This window comes from Nuphar pumila, chromosome 8 (assembly GCF_984573655.1).
Source record: "Nuphar pumila chromosome 8, dmNupPumi1.hap1.1, whole genome shotgun sequence".
Classification (NCBI taxonomy): Eukaryota; Viridiplantae; Streptophyta; class Magnoliopsida; order Nymphaeales; family Nymphaeaceae; genus Nuphar; species Nuphar pumila.
The window spans coordinates 22,028,439-22,044,090 of record NC_143256.1 but is presented as its reverse complement, the minus strand read 5'-3'; the positions used below and the strand labels follow the sequence as shown (position 1 = coordinate 22,044,090).

The window sequence follows — 15,652 nt, the reverse complement described above, 5'->3', positions numbered from 1 at the left end:
GTTAGATATGTATCTTAGCGTATCATAAAAAATCAGTTAATTTTTTAATAAAAAAATTTCAAATTTTCCAAAAAAATCAAGAAATATAAAAAAAAGAATAGCAAAATTTCTAAAAAAAAAACATAACACATGAAACAATGATGAATTGCACAAAATACAACCATAAAATCACATATGAAGCAGTCATGTAAACTGAAATACCCATCAGGGATATTTCAGTCATTTCATGTATGTAATAGGTGTCAGCCTAGTAGAGGCTGATTGTCCTTTTATTTATTTTCGTATTTTTTTTTACATAATATAGCTGTTGGGGCAGCAGCCCTAGTCGTTGGGCTGCTCCCAATGGTCATAAATATGACCATTGGGGGCTAGCCCAACAATTAGTTGGGCTGCACCCACTACCTCTCCATTGTATTATAAATAGGGGTTCTCCCCTTTATATTTCTCAATGCTTTCTTAAGCATTTTATAATCAATTTTTTATTTTTTATCTTTTGTTGTTGGCCCTTGGTGGATATTGTGTGCACTTCATTTGTATTCTTGTTAACCCTTATTGGGTTCTCTATTGTATTTTCGTTTGTTTTATTACATGGTATCAGAGCCTACGTCTCTTGCAATTATGTAAAGCTTCTTCAAAGATCGTGATTGCAAAGAAAGGATCTTCCACAAGCCTTGCTTCTCTCACAACTCCAACTATTTGATGAGCGAAAAAGAATCCATGACAATGATCATGTTTAAGCTAAACAACTCCAACTATTTGATGTGGGTCGCTGTCATAGAACATCATATTAAAGGCAAAAAGTTATGGGGGTATGTGAGTGATACTAAATATGAACCACAACTCATACCAAAATGGATGGTGACCAAGTTACAACTCTTAGTGATGAAGAAAAAGAGAAAGCACTCAAGGAGTACTACATCAAAGTGGAAGATTGGAAGCCGACAATGCTCAAATCCTCTCTTGGTTCCTTAATGAAACTCAAGATTGCAGCAAGTATAGTTAAGTTCAAAAAAGCAACGCTTGGATTTTCCTCAAAAACATGTGCAAAAAAATTTGGCACAAAAAAATTTTCTTCAAGAGAAAATTCAATTCATTAAATAAGAGGATAAAAGTGTTAGAGATGGTACTGTTAAAATGTATCTCCAAAAACATTATTGTAAGTATATCTATATATATACTTATATACATAGTGTAAAGCCCGCTAAAAAAAATCGAACACGTGCTATGCACGTGTCGTGGTCTGCCCATCGCATCGGATCCGAGTTGGACCCGGATCCGAGCCCGAGCCCGAACCCGGCTTCTCGAATTCTCGAGAAGCCTGTGTCCTTAAAAGGACACAGTGTCTCGGGCGAGGGGCAAAAACCCTCACCCCTTCTCTCTCCTCTGCTTCGTCTCTCTCACGCTACTGCCGGCGATTGGAGACGCCGACGACCAACTCCGTTCGGTCGCCTCCTCCTCTCTGAGTTCGGCAGATCTCCCGACGGACTTCGAGCTCCGGCGACCGACCTCCCCGTCGTCGGCGATCGTAGCTGTCGGCCATCTCCCCCCTTCGAGCTGGCGTTGGCAACCCACCGTCGGCCACCATCTTCTCCCTCTTTTTCTACAATGATCGGTGACCCCCGGTGATCGCGTTGACGGCTTCCGAGCTTCGGTAACCCATCATCTCCCACGCTCTCCAGGAACCTCCATCAGCCGATGGCAGCCTTCGAGCTTCGGCAACCCACTGCCTCTTCCCGTCCGACCATCGGCTGTGCCAGAGCCCTCGACGTCAGAGTCTCCTTGTCGCTTTTCCCAGCTCGCCTTTGCCGGCGAGCACAGTCGCCAAACGACATCGCCACCAACCTGTCTGGCTGTCGGCTGCGCCAGAGCCCCGACGTCGGAGTTTTCGACTGTTGCCGTCAGCCACCATCTGCTCCCTCTTGGCTGTGTTTCCCGACGATCGCCGTCGTCAGGCACCCTCTACCCCTCTAAGTCTTTTTGGCAACCCCAGCCGTTAGCGACCACCCCAATTTGTCTGCGATTGTGAACGATCGTCGACTCCTCTCTTCTCCGACCTCCTGACGTCGGCGAACCCGACAACTCCCGACGAGTCTCGACGAGTCTCGACGAGCTTCGAGCGTCGACAACCCCCTGTCCCCGACGCCTTTCCTGACCTGTCGTCGGCCATCTCACCCTCCGAGCTGGTGTCGGTGACCCATCATCAGCCACCTTCTTCTCCTCCCAGCATCGGAGCAACCCCGAGGCCATCCTCTCCTCGGTCCCTTTTCGCCCATTGAGCGAGGTTTCGTCCCCATCTCCTGGGTGGTCCGTGGACTCCCCCATCGTTGTGGTCTCTTGAGGTAAAAACCCCTTTCTCCCTTCTTTTTCTCCTTTGTGAGGGGTTGACCGATAGGGGGGCTGAGCCCCCTGTTGTCGCCTCTTGCCGCAAGGGGCTTCGTTCCCCTGTCCTTGTTGGGTCGGCAGGAGGCTTTGTTTCCCCCTATCATTCTTGTTGTGCCGGCAGGGGGCTCCGTCCCCCTGCCATTAGCTTTGTCGGCAGGGGGCTTCACTTCCCCCTGCCCTTCTTGCTTTGTCGGCAGGGGGTTTCGCTTCCCCCTGCCCTTCTTGCTGTGTCGGTAGGGGCTTCCGTCCCCCTGCCATTTGTCTTGTCAACAAGGGGTTCCTCTACCCCTGTCCCTCTCGTGTTTTCTGGCAGGGGGTGAGGCTCCCCTGCTTTGTGTTTCCTGGTGGGGGGCAAAGTTCCCCCTGCTCTAGTGTTCTCTGGCAAGGGGCTTTGCCCCCTGCCTTGATCTTTCTGCTGGCAAGGTTAAAGATCCTGCATGTCTCCTTCCCAGCAAGGGGTTGCACCCCCTGTCATAATTTGTGTTCTGACAGGGGGTGTTCCCCCTTGTCTTGTTATGGCAGGTGTGGCGGGGAGCCTCTGCTCCCTCCCCTGCCTTTCTCTGTTATGGCAGACAGGGAGCTCTTGCTCCCTGCCTCTGCTGCTGTTGCCAAGCAGGGATGAGGCCCCTGCCTCTGGCACCCTTGTCTGCAGGAGGCCTTACTGCCTTTGTCCCCCCTGCCTACTCTCGTGTTTGGGGTCCGGTACTACTGCAGGTTTTATTGGACACGCTTCTCGTTTATATTACGGTAGATACTAATGTTCTAAGCATCGCAGGTTGAACGGTGGATCCAGCTCGCCATTGTGGCTCGAGCTCGTGCTTACCTACGCCGCTGGCGTACGAGGACTCGCAACCCCTCAAGGTAGGGGATTCTTGCGTAAAAGGACAATGAATGGATAAATGCTAAAATAAGAAAAGATAACTAAAAGAGGACGATAGATATGTATGTTAAAATGTATCTCCAAAACCATTGTTGTAAGTATATATATATATATATATATATATATATATATATATATATATATATATATATATATATATATATATATATATATATATACTTATATACATAGAGATGCATATACATATATATCATATATGTATATGTATCTCTTTATATATATATACATACTTTATTTTCTTACCCAAAAGGGTATTATTGTAATTTCCCTTCTTGTGCATATTCCACTTGGAATATGTTGTAATTTCTTTTCTTTTTGTATTTTTTTTTTTCATAAAGGTACATTGGGGGTTCCCCCAATAGAGTCGTTGGGGGCTCCCCAACGACTACTTTGGGAGCCCCCCTTTGTACCCCTTTGCTCTTGTATAAATAGGGGTGTTCCCCTTATTGTTTAACAAGCTTGAGAGTCTCAAGCACTTGCTCTTTTCTATAAAATACATGCCTTAGTGCATGTTTGCTACTTTTACGCTTTTTGCGTATTTTGTTCAAGTGTTGTAAGAGTGCCTTCGTGCAAAGTATTTGTGCTTGTATGCGTATTATCTCTTCGTAGACATTTTCACATGGTATCAGAGCAAGGTTGGTGATAGAAGATCGTGGGATTCTCCTTTTTTTAGTGCCTCGAAAAGCGTGCCTTCGGATCTTTGGAGGTTGAAGTAGTGGATCTTGCTTCTCAAATATTTTAGAAGAATCTTGTGCAAGCTAGAATTTGAAATATTGTGTTTACGCCTTTTCTCTCTTCCTCTTTACTCTCTAATGGGCGAAAAAGAGTCTCATTTTGCTCTTGGCTTCAAATTAAATGGGTTCAACTATCATATTTGGGTCGGGAACATATAGGGTCACATAAAAGGAAAAGGGCTATGGAGTTACGTGTAAGGCACAATTCTGAAACCGGAACCCAAAATCAAGGTTGTTAAATGCGATGAGGCGAAGCGAGGCGTTGAGCCTGTTATGAAGCGAGGCATAAGCCTCGAGGCGTTGAAGCGTAAGCTTCATGATCAAAATAATAAAATATATAATATTAATAAAATAATGAAAATTTTAAATAAAAACTAATAATAAGTAATAAATGATAGTATAAAATAAATTGTGTCCTCACAAGATCAATTAAGTTCCAAATCCATCAAGAACCACTAGAACTCCACCCTCAAGCGCAAGTGCTCCACTGCCGGCAACCCTCCGGCCAAGCGATCCAACAACTCCAAAAAAGATAAGTAAAAAAATAAATAGACAATTTCTTCTTTGAAGCACGTAAATAAACTGGTAGACAATTTCACCACCGCTCCCTCGCTGCGCTTCCTCTCGTTGAGTAATAGATCTAGTCTCGACCTGTACCAGATCCGGTAGGCTCTGGATTTTCCTAAATATTATAAAGCAGAAGCAAGGGCATCAAGGGCCAAAAATTGGACTCTTTTTAACTTCTTTTAATTGATATTGTTATCATGTGTCTTAAGAATGTCATTTTAAAATTATTTGGGCATTTGTGTATCATATATCTTTCAATAAACAAAGTGTTACATGACACTTTGCAATTTCTTAAAAACCCAAAAGGTTTCTCTCTCTCGATCCATGATAAATAAGGAAATTGATCACAAACCACTCCTCTCTCTCTCTCTCTTAATAGTCACAAAGTAGTTTCGGTTATGCTACAAGTTGGCCAGCTTATGCACAACGTTCAATTAGCCATGACTTATATCAACAAATATAAGTTAATACTGAATGTTTAATCTTTTAACTATGAAAATATTTGAACCGGTTAAGAGAGGTCCTCTCTTTAACGGATTAGAATAAAGAGGTCATGTCATTAAAATTAGAAACAAATGTGAGAGCCTCTGCAGCGTCCGGGCGACTCTCTCCAACCCGCCGCCGAACACCACGACGTCGCCACCGGCGATCACGGCCATACCTGAGAGTCTGTCGGAGCAGCCGACGGAGAACGGGAGCCCTCAGCCGGAGAAGTCGCAGCAGAGGAGAGACGGCCTGACTCCCAAAACTATCACCGGAATCATCGTCGGAAACTTCGTGGCTTTGAGCCTCGTGTCTATGGTCTTCATCTACCGGTACCAGGTGAAGAGAAAGAAGGCCGACGCAGCGGTCGTGGCAGAAATTTCCGGAGACCGGAAGAAGAATGAAGACGCCGGGAGATGGTTGTGCCTGCGAGCCAGACGGAAAGGGAGAGGCGACGACGATGACGGCGTCTCGGATAGCTCGAGCTCCGTCTCGAAATCGGAGGAAGAGCCGCGGGATCAAAAACCGGGATGCCTGGTGTTGGTGGACGTCGAGCCGCCGGAGCTGGAGCGGCTGCTCAAGGCTTCGGCCTACATCTTGGGCATGAGCGGAACGAGCATCGTCTACAACGCCATCGCTTCCTCACTACAACAATTTCACCTCTTCTGATCTCTTTCGAAACAGAATCGAGAATCAAAGACGACATTCAACATGATGCGCACGCCTCAGAAGCGAAGCGCGTTTCGACTTGAGGTGTGCGCTTCACATGAGTGAAGCGTGCGTTTCAAGCCTGAAACGCTTCACTGCAACGCCTCAATACCTTGAGTGTGCGCTTCGCCTATGAGGCGTACGCTTCAAGTATTGAGGCGTACGCCTCTCACAACACTGCCCAAAATAACCGTGGTAAACGGAAGTGAAATCAAGATTCTTGAGGGAGAATAAAGGATCAAAGCTCTTGAAGAGTATTCTAAGAAGCACGATGAATGGGAAATGAAGAATTTCAAGATTCTTTCTTGGTTCTTTTCATCCGTTGAAACTAAGATTAATGCCAACATTATCAAGTTCAAAAAGGCATCGGAAGCTTGGCATTATCTTGAGAAAATGTATACATCAAGGGATCTATCTCATAAGTATTACCTTCAAAAGAAGGCTCTCTCTCTTACTCAAGGTGAAATGACTATTAGGGAATATTTTGTTGATCTTTCCACCATTTGGGACGAGCTTGCCATGCTTGAACCAAAATGGAGTGGAGAGGCAATTGAACTCCGTCATAAGCAACTTGAAGAAGATCGGTTCTTCAACTTTTTGAATGGGTTAAGGCCCGAATTTGAGCAAATAAGGTCATCTCTTCTATCCTCGTTTACTCCTCCTTCTCTTGAAGATGTTCTCACCAAATTAAGTGGTGAGAAGACTCGTATGAGTTTATGTAAACAAGGATCAAATGTTCTTGCGGTTCCTTGTAATTATGAAGAAAACAATGAGGTCAATGCCGTATCAAGACCCGAAAACAATGTAAAAACCTATCATCCTCCTCACTTTAAACCACAAAATCAAGGTGAAAATGGTGGACAAAGAGGAAAAATGAACTATAGCAAGATTATTTGTCATTTATGTAAAGAACTGGGGCATATCAAACCCATATGTCCCAAATGGAAGAAGCTTCTCGCAATGGCTACCACCGGTGTACCACAAAAGGAGGAGGCATCTTCAAGTGGGTCACTCTCTATAAATCAAATAGTGGAAGCCCTTCAACCACTCCTCAAGGGAGCTACCTCCGGTGTTGCCGTATCCACTTCTTCCTCTCTAGGTAAAGTCTCTTGGCTTTTGGACTCCGGTGCATCCTTTCATATGTCCCCAAACATTTTTTCGCTTTTCGATTACTCAAAAAATGTTTATCCATATTTTGTTTTCACTGTGGATGGAACCACTCTTGAAATTAAAGGAATAGGTGATTTTGAAACTCAAGATTTTTTTATTTCAAAAATTAGATTTATACTTAAACTAAACTTAAACCTTCTCTCTGTTTCTCAACTCTCGGACCATGGTTGAGATATTAAATTCTCTTGTGATAAATGTTTAATACAGGATCGCCGGTCCGGGAAATTGATTGGGGAAGGCTTTAGAAAGGGAGACTTATACTATATGGAATCTCTTTAAGTTCCAAATTTTTTTTGTAATGCTGCCTGACACAAAGACATAAATGTGTGGCACAAAAGACTTGGTCATCCTAATATCACCAAGTTATCTTATTTACATTTTGCAAAAGACCTATGTAAAAGCTTATTTTCTTGTAATGACTATATTCTCAGAAAAATGCGAAGTTTACCTTTTGAGCAAAGAACCATGTTCTCTTCTAAAACTTTCGAAATTGTTCATTCAGATGTTTCGGAACCCGCACTTGTTGCTTCAAAAGGAGGCTTTTCTTATTATATAATTTTTGTGGATGATTTTTCCAGATATTCGTGGATATATTTTCTTAAGTTCAAACATGAAGTTTTTTTGTGTTTCAAAACTTTTCATTCAATAATCAAGAATCAATTCAACAGTAACATAAAGATATTTAGAAGTGATTCTGGAGGAGAATATCTCTCCAATCAATTTAAGGTGTACCTTGAGGATCACGGAATTGTTCACCAAAGGTCTTGTCCTAAAACTCCTCAACAAAATGGGTTGGCCGAAAGAAAACATAGGCACATCATTGAGACCACTAAGACCCTTCTTATATCCCAAAACATTCCTAAAAACTTTTGGGCTGAAGCAGCTTTTGCTTCTGTTTATCTAATAAACCGTTTACCATCTAAGATATTAGGGAAAATATCTCCTTTTGAGGTATTACATAAGCTTGAACCTGATTATAATAGGTTACGAGTCTTTGGATGTAAGTGTTTTTATACTTACGGATAAGAATGACAAGCTCTCTCCGAAGGCTATTCCTTATGCCTTTCTTGGATATTCCGAAACTCAAAAAGGGTTTCGTTGTTATGACCTTCGAGATGATAAGTTATATGTCTCTAGAAATGTAACATTTCTAGAAAATGAAAGTGGCTTTGAAAAAAATGTTTCTCAACAAGAAAATTTTGATTACTCCTTCCTATTTGATGTACTGTCTAGTAATGATGATATATCTAGTGATGATGATATCTCATCAAACCATGATGAGGAAAATGATGGTGATGAACATAACTCTCTCAATGAACAAGGAAGTAGAATTTCAAGTGATCCAATAACCTACTCTCATAGAAACCAAGACACCTTTAGAAGTGTTATTGACCAATATAGTGAGTTTGTTCCTACTCTCGATCACAGAAGATCTGAAAGGAATAGGAGACCTTCAACTCGTTTTGTCTCTTTTGATTCTTTTTCACCCCGATATTGGGCTTGTTTTAGTGCCATCCACTCTTATTTTGAACCAAGAAATTTTAAAGAAGCTAAAAAATGTATAGAATGGCAAGAAGCTATGCAAAATGAACTTAATGCTCTTAAGAAGGCGAAAATCTGGGATTTCCAAACTCTACCCATAGGAAAGAAAACTATAGGATGTAGATGGGTTTTTAAGGTTAAAACAAAGAGCAACGGATCTCTGGGAATGTATAAAGCTCGCTTAGTCGCAAAAGGGTATGGGCAAGAATATGGAATTGATTATGAAGAAACTTTTGCTCCTGTAGCCCGAATGGTTACAGTTAGATGTCTTATTACTATTGCATCTATTAAAAATTGAAACATTTTTCAAATGAATGTGAAAAAAGCATTTTTAAATGATGATCTTAACAAAAAAGTGTATATGGATGCCCCACCAGGCATGAAGATTCCTAAAGATAAAGTTCTTCGTCTTCGGAAGGCCCTCTATGGTTTGAAACAGGCCTCCAAAGCCTGGTATGACAGGTTTACCAGTGTAATACTGGAAAATGGTTTTTCCTCATGTTATACTGATACTGCCTTATTTACTAGAAAATCTGATACAGGGATTGTGATACTATTACTCTATGTTGATGACATGCTAATTACAGGTGATGATGTTCAAGGAGTCAAAGGTATTAAGTTTGTCTTGACTTCAAAATTTAAGATGTCAAACTTGGTTTTTCTGACATATTTTCTTGGAATTGAGGTTGCCTATTCTCAACGAGGTTATTTTCTATCTCAATCTAAACTTGCTTGTGAGATTATTGACAGGTCAAGGATTTCTGATGACAAAGTTTGCGAAACTCCTGAAGTCGTGGGATAAAAAATGAAGATTGATGACGGTGTTCCTCTAACAGATCACACTCCTTACAGGCAGTTGGTAGGCTCTTTGATGTACCTTAGCATTACTCGACCCGATTTGTCACATGCTATCCACATCGCCAGTCAGTTTCAACACGCTCCAACAACCGTTCATATGAGTGTTGTTCTTCGCATCATCAGATACTTGAAGGGCACAGTAAATAAGAGAGTATTTCTATCTTCTTCTTCTGAATTAAAATTACTTGCTTATACTGACTCAGATTGGGGAGATGATCCTAGTAACCGTCACTCCACCACTGGCTTTTGTGTTTTCTTAGGTGAATCTTTGATTTCATGGCGATGTAAAAAGCAACAGAAGGTCTCTCTGTCATCCACTGAAGCCGAATATAGAGCTATGGCATCCACTACCATGGAAATTATATGGATTCGACGTCTCTTGGAAGATATGGGAGTGCTTATCAAAGAACCAACAAAGCTATGTTGTGACAATAAAAGTGCAATCTATATTGCCAAGAATCACACCTTTCACGAGCGAACAAAGCATATAGAAATGGACTGTCACTATGTCAGGGAAGAATACTTGAAGAAGGTCATTGATTTACCATACGTGACATCTGAGTATCAACTTGCGGACTTCTTCACAAAAGCTCTTTGTTCGCCCAGATTTCATTTCCTTCTTGACAAACTTGCGGTTATCGCACCATAAGTTTGAGAGGGGGTGTTAAAATGTATCTCCAAAACCATTGTTGTAAGTATATATATATATATATATATATATATATATATATATACTTATATACATAGAGATGTATATACATATATATCATATATGTATACGTATCTCTTTATATAAATATATATATATACATACTTTATTTTCTTACCCAAAAGGGTATTATTGTAATTTCCCATCTTGCGCATATTCCACTTGGAATATGTTGTAATTTCTTTTCTTTTTGTATTTCTTTTTTTTCTTTTATTTTTTCATAAAGGTACATTGGGGGTTCCCCCAATAGAGTCGTTGGGGGCTCCCCAACGACTCCTTTGGGAGCCCCCATTTGTACCCCTTTGCTCTTGTATAAATAGGGGTGTTCCCCCTTACTGTTTAACAAGCTTGAGAGTCTCAAGCATTTGCTTTTTTCTATAAAATACATGCCTTAGTGCATGTTTGCTACTTTTACGCTTTTTGCGTATTTTGTTCAAGTGTTGTAAGAGTGCCTTCGTGCAAAGTATTTGTGCTTGTATGTGTATTGTCTCTTCGTAGACATTTTCACAATGCATACGTATAATATACATGTATATCTTTATATTCAAGGACGTGGTTTCGCGATCCTTGTCCTCTTTACTTTTTTACATTTTCCTTTCTGTTGTCGCCGCGCTATATGTGCCTAAGCTTTTAATTCATGTCCTTATATTTCATGTCTTTTAACTCAAGAACGCGGTTTCGCGATCCTTGTCCTCTCTACTTTTTCGTACTTTACTTTCTTGTTGCCCTGCGCTTTGCGCTATGGCCATTACTTGTATACACTGTCTTTTTACTCCAGAATGCAATCCTGGTCCTCTTTTACATTCTCGCACTTTGCTTTCTGCATTTACCTTTATTGCCTCGCGTTTTATGCGTCATGGCCTTACTACTTGCTTTTGATTTTCGTACCTTACTTTCCTGTTGTTGTCGTACTTCTTTTGCACTTACTTTTTGTATGTGTTGTTCGTCCTTACTTTGTTGTTGCACTTCGTGCATGTATTCTTATCTCTGTTGTATGCTCTTTTACTTGCTTACGCTTATCGTTTAATCGAGGTACAACCTCATGCCTCGTGAGTCGTCTTTTACACTTGCTTAGTCAGTATAGGATCTCATACCTCGTAAGTTGCTTACGTAGTTGTCTGCTTGTGTGTTCTGATGGTCGAGGTATGATTTCATACCTCGTGTGTGGCTTATGCGTTTTGCGCTCGAGGTGCAGCTTCGCACATCGAGTCTTGCCCCTTGATTTGCCATTGTATTAGTATGTGCACGGGTTTGCCTCTTGTTAGCTTGCACTCCTTGAGTGCAGTTTCGAGTATATAGTGTATATCGTTTCACTTGTCTTAAAAGCCACGACACACACTTATGCACTTCGGTTCTCCAAAGATGATGGTCTTAGGTGCAAACCTATTTTCAAAGATGTATAGCTTTGTAAAGCAGAGATAGCGGATGGATCTCCTAAATCGATGTATTTGAGAGAAGTGTGTTGCAACTTTGGTTTGCGTATCCGACACGACTCAGATCACCTTGTTTAGGAGCCTGTGCACGAGTAGAGCAAGAATCTTATTGAGGTACTTGCGTCATTGCTAGATTGGCGTTACATCACCTCTGATACGAAACCTAGTCTTTAGGCTTTTTGGTCAAACCCAGATAGTTAGCGCCTTCCTTTCTTCGTGAAGGTATTGTTGTTGGATTTCTTACGAGGAATCCATGCTCCTCCGCTTGTAGTTGTACTCTTAGTCATGTACGGTATGTTTGGACTGCGAAGAGCAGGACGAGAGGTCTATAGTAACCTCTAAACGTGTATTGACATATTAAGCTAAATCCTGTTATGTTGATATTCGCCTGATGAACAGAATGCTTGCGATTGTCTAAAGGACCCGAGCATGATAAGTTGGAACTGAAATGAGTTCACTATGGACTTCTGTAAAGCAGATGTGTTGAAGGATTCCCTGCGAGAGATCCTTACCCCTCTCATCGTGGTTGTACTTTTGAACAGGTATGTTACGTACTGCGGTGAGTAAGATGAGAGGTGTGTGGTTGCCTCGAATGCGTAATGGCACGTGTAATTCACATAAATGATAAATATGCGCCTTCACAGACAAGAGGCTCGAGTGGGTCAAAAAACCAGAGCATGTAGAATGGGACGGCGATTAAGAAACTCTCTGTCGTGTTCATTCGGGACGGTTCATCAAGAGAGAGGATGGATGCTACAAAACTCCGATGGACAGTCATTAATGGCAATCACGGGCAAAGATCTGACTTCCCCAGTCATCGGAGGTTAGGGGAAATACTTCAGGCCACTTCTGCAGAAGTTCAGATACGCATCTATGGGCCTTTGTTTGCCTTTGAGGATTTACTCTCTTGGTCACTGGTCGTCCCCTTAGGAGCGGACTCAGTTAGTCATTCGGGGTATAATAAGATACATAGCATAATGGACCCCCGAATCGATCTCGGTTGTTTCTACGTTTTGCCTTGTGCGTACCCACAACGGCCTGCTTATAAAGAGAACAAAATATAACTTATGCACATGATTATGAGATATGTGTGTTTTGTTGTGATGTGACTTGATTGCTTGCTTACTCTCTTGGCCATATGCTACTCGTTGAGCTATGCACATCTGTCGAGACGTTACTCTAGTTGGTTAAACTGCTTACGCAGTTCTTTGCTTAGTAATAACTAACTTCTCATACTAGTTAAATGCTTATTCGTTGGCTTGCGTTTCTTATGATTGATGTGATTGCATACAGTTCGTAATTTACGAACTGGTGGCAAGTAGGACGGTTGTAGCCGCTTGTCTTATAAGCTGCTTACATATTGTGATATAACTGCTACCGTATGATTGCTTATCATGTGTAGCTTATGAATTGCTTGTGATGCAATAGCTTGTGCCTTACGATTAATGTAGTTACTTGCCGATGGACTGAGTCATCTAATGATAATTGTATGTATGGCGATCATTGTTATGAATGTTTGTCTTATGCAATTGTTTTGCTTGACTGTTGGATAGAGTTAGTTACTCTTTACCTTTAGAATCTTTGGGATCGCTATAGTTGCTTGTTTAGTAGTATGATCCTCACTGCTCTTGTATGTAGCTGTTTACATTAGAGTTGCTTTGCGTATTATTAGATATTTAAAAAATTTGATTTCTAGAGGCTTGTGTACATTTTTCACATATGCACTAGATTTATTTGCATATACTGATGCGAATTGGCGAGAGGATCCTAATAACAAACACTCAACTACCGGTTTTTGTGTTTTCTTAGGTAAATCGTTAATCTCGTGAAGGTGCAAAAAGCAATAAAAAGTGTCAATTTTCTCAACTAAAACAGAGTACTGAGACATGTCTACAACCACAATGGACGTGGTATGACTGAGAAGATTGATGGCTGATATGGGAATCAAGATTCTAGAAGCTTAAAAGATGTGTTCTGACAATGAAAGCGATATCTACATTATGAGCAACACTTTTCACGAGAAAACAAAGTACATCAAGATGGACTGCCACTATGTTCGAGAGGAATATCTTTAAGGAATCATTGATCTGGCCTATGTCACATCTGAGTACCAGTTTGCAGACTTTTTTACCAAACCTCTCTTTGCTCCTAGGTTTCACTTCCTCTTAGGAAAACTTTCAGTCATCATACCGTAAGTTTGAGGGGGAGTGTTAAATTATACGTATATATAATTATATATTTTTATGTATATAATATAATATAATATATGTATATATATACGTATGTATGTATTTATATATACATATTATATATATTGTATATATATATATATATATATTTTTGGACCAAGTAAACCTTAGTTGACTTGATCCAATGGCTAGAGTTTTAGCCATTGGACTAGGTCTAACGACTAGAATTCTAGCCGTTGGGAGGGTCCTCTCTCTCTTTCTTTTAGCGTATTTTCTCTCCCTCTTGTGTATATAAATAGGGGTTCTCCCCTTTGTAAAAGTATGCTTCTTGCACACTTGTGATATTGAATGAAATATTATTTTTTATAGCGTGACTTCTTCTGTGTATTCCCTTTGTGGGATTTGTGAGTGTGTTCCTTAGAGAACACTTGTGTACTTATCCACTTTTTGGTGGACTTAGTGTTGGTGATTGAAGGTGTTTTGATTCTTTACACGTTCAACCTAGATTAAGGGCTTAATCCAATTAACTTCTTGTTTGAATCTTATTCAAACAAACATTATTCATACTTTTGATTTATTTAGAAGAATTAGAAGATTTTGTATATCAAATACAAGTTCAACAAAAGAATAGTAAGAAGACGTCATCAACAGTTTTGTTAATGCTTCAAGATGAACACAGATGACAGAATGATATTACAGTTAGTAACTAAAATTTCCATGTAAAACCATGCATATGCTTGAGGAAAGTGAAACCTGTTCAACCTATAACATCTATTCTGTACTTACCTCCTAAAGAGAACTGTTTGCTAGGCAGCAGATCCATCAAGTGAAAGACTTTATCACATGCACCAAGAGATTGCATTAGGGATGACCAATTATCTCCAATCCACCAAGTGGATAATATTAACCATTCAGCATACAGAACAAACTTTGTCAGTTGCTCGGTTGTAATATGTCCAGCCATAACAAAGGCTCCTCCAACTAGTGCAGCAATTACCTATTAATGTTATTTGGCATATTAATAACAATTAATCCTCTCACAGTACCAAATAGAAAAGTTTTCACAAAGAATCCCTGATATCTACTATCCATGACTATAAAGTTACCAAAAAATTATATACCGCTCACAACCACAGTAGGAGTAAGCAAGTTCAACCAAAGAAAATAAGAAAGGTTGAAGAATGCCTTGAGCAATTTTGTATAATAATAGCACTTAAAATCCAATATTTATAAATAGAATGGTCAATAACATAAAAATAATAATATATTGCAAACATCCATAGATGTGGTGCAATAAGTAAACAAATCTAAACAAAGAGAAGTTTTGAATAGACAAATATTTAAATAGAAGCAATTCAAAAAATCTAAATAATAATATATTGCAAACATCCATAATCCAATTTGCAAATAAAACAGCCAATAGAATTCAAAAAAGAAAGAAATAGTAAGAGTAAATAATAGCATGATCATGTTTAGTCCTTTTACTTTACCTGTCATATTATCATGGCTTTACCAGAAATAACGGCACTATATAGATATGTTACAACAACAATAGTTCTTCGAGATTCACAGTTATAAAATGATAATCTGGCCAACCTGAATGGAAAATTTAACATTTCGCATGTATGCCTAATTCAAGAACATTGTAAAATGGAAACCATGACTCGTAAGTATCATCAAATAGTCACTATTCTAGGAAGCCAACCATATTTTAACCGATTTCTAACACCAAACGTATTTATAAGGGTGAGCTGCACAGTGCACTTTTTCCAACCTCATTTATTCTTTAAGGGGCGTTTGATTGGCAGACAGGCCTGGACAAGGACACCATATCCTGTCATGTGATGTCTGTGGACAGGCCTGGACAAGGACACTTGTTTGTTTTTGTTTTTTTCAATAAGTGTCCAGGCTGTCCTGTCCTGTCCTGTCCTCTCCTCTCCTGTTCCAGAGGGGAGGGCAGACCTCCCTGGGCCATG

General features: G+C 40.4%; 1 protein-coding gene across 1 annotated transcript in view; it reads right to left on the bottom strand.

Moving 5' to 3' along the window:
• The window catches only part of ABCB26 (transporter associated with antigen processing protein 1), a 32,955-nt gene that overhangs the window by 9,070 nt on the left and 8,233 nt on the right, over nt 1–15,652 (bottom strand). The window contains exon 10 of the mRNA XM_090016085.1: nt 14,463–14,673. Coding sequence (XP_089872211.1) covers nt 14,463–14,673 — 211 coding nt within the window. The remainder of the gene's footprint in view (nt 1–14,462; nt 14,674–15,652) is intronic.